Source organism: Berghia stephanieae, chromosome 11, assembly GCF_034508935.2.
Source record: "Berghia stephanieae isolate SIO BIC M18660-M18661 chromosome 11, UCSD_Bste_1.3, whole genome shotgun sequence".
NCBI lineage: Eukaryota > Metazoa > Mollusca > Gastropoda > Nudibranchia > Aeolidiidae > Berghia > Berghia stephanieae.
Genome location: NC_088370.1, coordinates 24,590,303 through 24,593,469, shown reverse-complemented (window position 1 = coordinate 24,593,469; position 3,167 = coordinate 24,590,303). Strand labels below are relative to the sequence as shown.

Here is a 3,167-nt window from a genome sequence, read left to right as displayed (position 1 = left end):
AAAGCTCAGCTCAAGTATCATCGACATAATACCGATTTGAGACGACGAGTTACAAATACAAAATATTGTCACGGGTGATGCCTTGCGGTCCCAGGAAGAATACATCCACTTTGTGTTTGTTGCCCCTTCTGAAAATGACGTCACAGAGTCAGTTACGTTGATGGGTTCTTTGTATCCAGGCCGTGCCAAAACCAGCATGTTGATTGTTAATGAAGCCACAAATTATTTACGTCGTCGACCTATGTATTAGCAGGTCTGCTAGCCGAAGGAATTACGGGCTTGTTATAACATTGTTGTTATGGACAACAATATTTGCGTTGGTTTGAGAGTATTTCAGTTACAACAATGAGTCCCATGACAATTTGGGTTATCAGACCTGAAAAAAAGTACACGTTTCCCCAAACACACCAACGACAAGGCAAGTGGTAGACCCGTTGATTACATTTAAGAAAATCAATAGGTGACGTCGGTCATCTTGTTTGATGGATTATCTATTCCTTCAGGGAATATTCATTCGACGGTATCTAATGGTGGAAGGGAGTGATTATTGTTTAAAAAGCAATAGGTTGTCACTGACATGTCCGATAGTCCGAGGGACAATTCATACACTTTACTGTTTCTTACTCCTTCTGAAAATGATTTGATCAAAGACAGTTTTATAATTGGAGCTGTTCCTGTAGTACACAACAATATTGATGGCAGAGTTAAAGGACTCCCACGTAAAGGTGAAATACGCCAAAAATACAACCATGTTTGAAAACTGGCCGTCAATGGCCATTCTTTTGTCCATCCACATAGCTAGTTGGGTGGCCACTGTTGGGACAAAACAGATGATGAACAAAGTGGAAAGCGTGGCGATCATTCTTGAAATTTTTTGCTCTTTAGTTGCCGCCATCCCACCATCTTCTTTTGTGGTTTCAGATTTTAGAGCTCCCTTCGAGGTTACTTTTAATCTCCACTTCGCCGATTGTCTCAGCTTGAGAATAAGTAAAATTGTACAAACAATGATAAACACGAAAGCACCGCATGACATGAGTAGGTTAAAGAAGGGAAAAACCACCACGTTTTCTATTGTTCCACGGTGTTCCGTGTAAACGTATCCAAGCAGAGTTTTATTTGCCTCTGGGTAGAACGTGTAGCCGAGTCTATTCGCATGAAAGAGAACGACCATGAGTGCGATGATGAGTAAGTAAGAAAATATCAGATAACAAATAACCCGTGTTCGTGTTAGGATACTTTTTACTTTCAAAGGCTTCGATACGCACAGGTAGCGTTCAAATGTTATAAAAGCTGTGATGAGTGTTGTGATTTTTGTGAAAGCAACGTGAGGCCAGGCAGACACGATGTATTGAAGCCCAAGCGGATCAAATGACAAGTTGAGTTGTTGAAACAAAGGGTTGAGTGAGATGTTTGACCAGATCAGAGTCACACACGACCCGAAATCGGAAACTGCCAGGGCGAAGAGGCTAATGTTGATGGATTCTTTGAATCCGGTCCGGGCGAAGACGGCCATGTTGATTGCGTTGGTGATTCCCCCGAACACATTAACGACGAAGCAGATGATGGACCAATTAACGACGTTTAAGTAAAACAAGAGGCTGTCACTGATGATGCCTGATGGGCGAGGAACGACTCGTCCAATATATTGTCACAATGGTATTCTTCTGTCGAATTGCACACCATCATCGCTGGCAATAGGGGAATCACGTACGAGGAAGACAGGACTGGTCAAGATGTACACGAGACATTCATTTCCTGTAACCAGAGTATAAAAGTTCTAAAATAGAATTGGAGCAAGCACTGGTGCAAGATTAGATTCAGAAAAAAAAAGGAAATGGAAAAATACAAGCGAAAAGCTTCTGACTTCGACTTGGATTCGAATCCTAATTCATTTTTCTCAAATAGGTATTCGTATATAAGTAGAAAAGAGAAAAACAAACCCTCAAGAAAACACAATTTCCATGCTATGCGTATCTCATCAGTTGACTAAAATGGACGTCTGTAGTTTGTATTTTGTTACATCCTGCAATGACGTCATGATTTCCAGTGTTTATCTACGCTATGCGCTTATGTAATAGGATTCAATTGTCTGATGTCACGTCCGCCCAGCAACTAGCAGCTTGGTTCTAAACAAAGAAAATCGGTACTTTTTATTCTTCATGCTGGCTAGAACTTTTTCACATGTCATGTGATCAGAATGTATAAATGTCAAAACATGATTAGATCTATTATGTTTTTCTCCTCTGGATACACTTTTATGCTCGTCGGAGAAATATTTCATAAGGACGCCCGCCATTGTTCCGATAGGTTAGAACCAGTAATAAGTTACTATGCGTCATACTAGGGAAGTGACGTCACGACTGTTGAATCCTATTTACTCACAACATTCCGCCAGCCGGATATAGATTGTGTGCGCTTGGCTAAGAAACTCACAACATTGCCATCCGGAAGTATAACGGACCAACACACCAAACTGTGTGTAACCTTGAACGTTTATAGTCTGGTTAATACAGTTTAGTGAGAATTACTCATACACGGGGATGGCAAAAAAAAAAAAAAAAAAACAAACAAAAAAAAAAAAAAAACGAAAAAACCCCCACAAAAAACACACCAAAAAAAACAAAAACAAAACAAAAACAAAAACAAAAAAACAAAAAAAAAAACAAACAAAAATTATAACAAACCTAACCCAATAACAAGGACATGAGTGACGTCGTCTTGGTTCTATCTATAGAGTTCCAACACACAAAGCTGCTTGTAATCATGACCGTTCAAAGTCTTATTGATAGAATTTACTGAGAGCTACCCTAGAAAGAGGAGCTACGACGTTAGCTCTCCTCTTTCTCGGGAGTAGCTACTTATACTAATGACTGGCTAAAAATAAATAACAAAGAGCTGAGTGACGTCAATGTCGTTCTAATTTTGGCCATTAGTATTGGCAGCTGATGTGTGCTCGCTTTTCAGTTGATATAGATAGAACGACGTTGACGTCACTTAGGTCTTTGTTACTGTTTTTTGCCATGAGTAATTCTCAATTAACAGTCTTAACCAGTCTATAAACGTTCAAGGTTACACATAGTTTTGTGTGTTGGTCCGTTTTACTTCTGGATGGCAATGTTGTGAGTTTTCTTTTTCCAAACGCACACGCATCTATAGATAGTATGAAG

General features: G+C 39.7%; 1 protein-coding gene across 1 annotated transcript in view; it reads right to left on the bottom strand.

The window, feature by feature from the left end:
* Window positions 1–316: 316 nt before the first annotated feature.
* Window positions 317–3,167, bottom strand: part of LOC144956848 (uncharacterized) — a 24,139-nt gene continuing 21,288 nt past the window's right edge. Inside the window, exon 2 of the mRNA XM_078887612.1 lies at window positions 317–1,755. Within this exon, the coding sequence (XP_078743738.1) occupies window positions 611–1,513 (903 nt within the window). The 5' untranslated portion in view covers window positions 1,514–1,755 and the 3' untranslated portion in view covers window positions 317–610. The remainder of the gene's footprint in view (window positions 1,756–3,167) is intronic.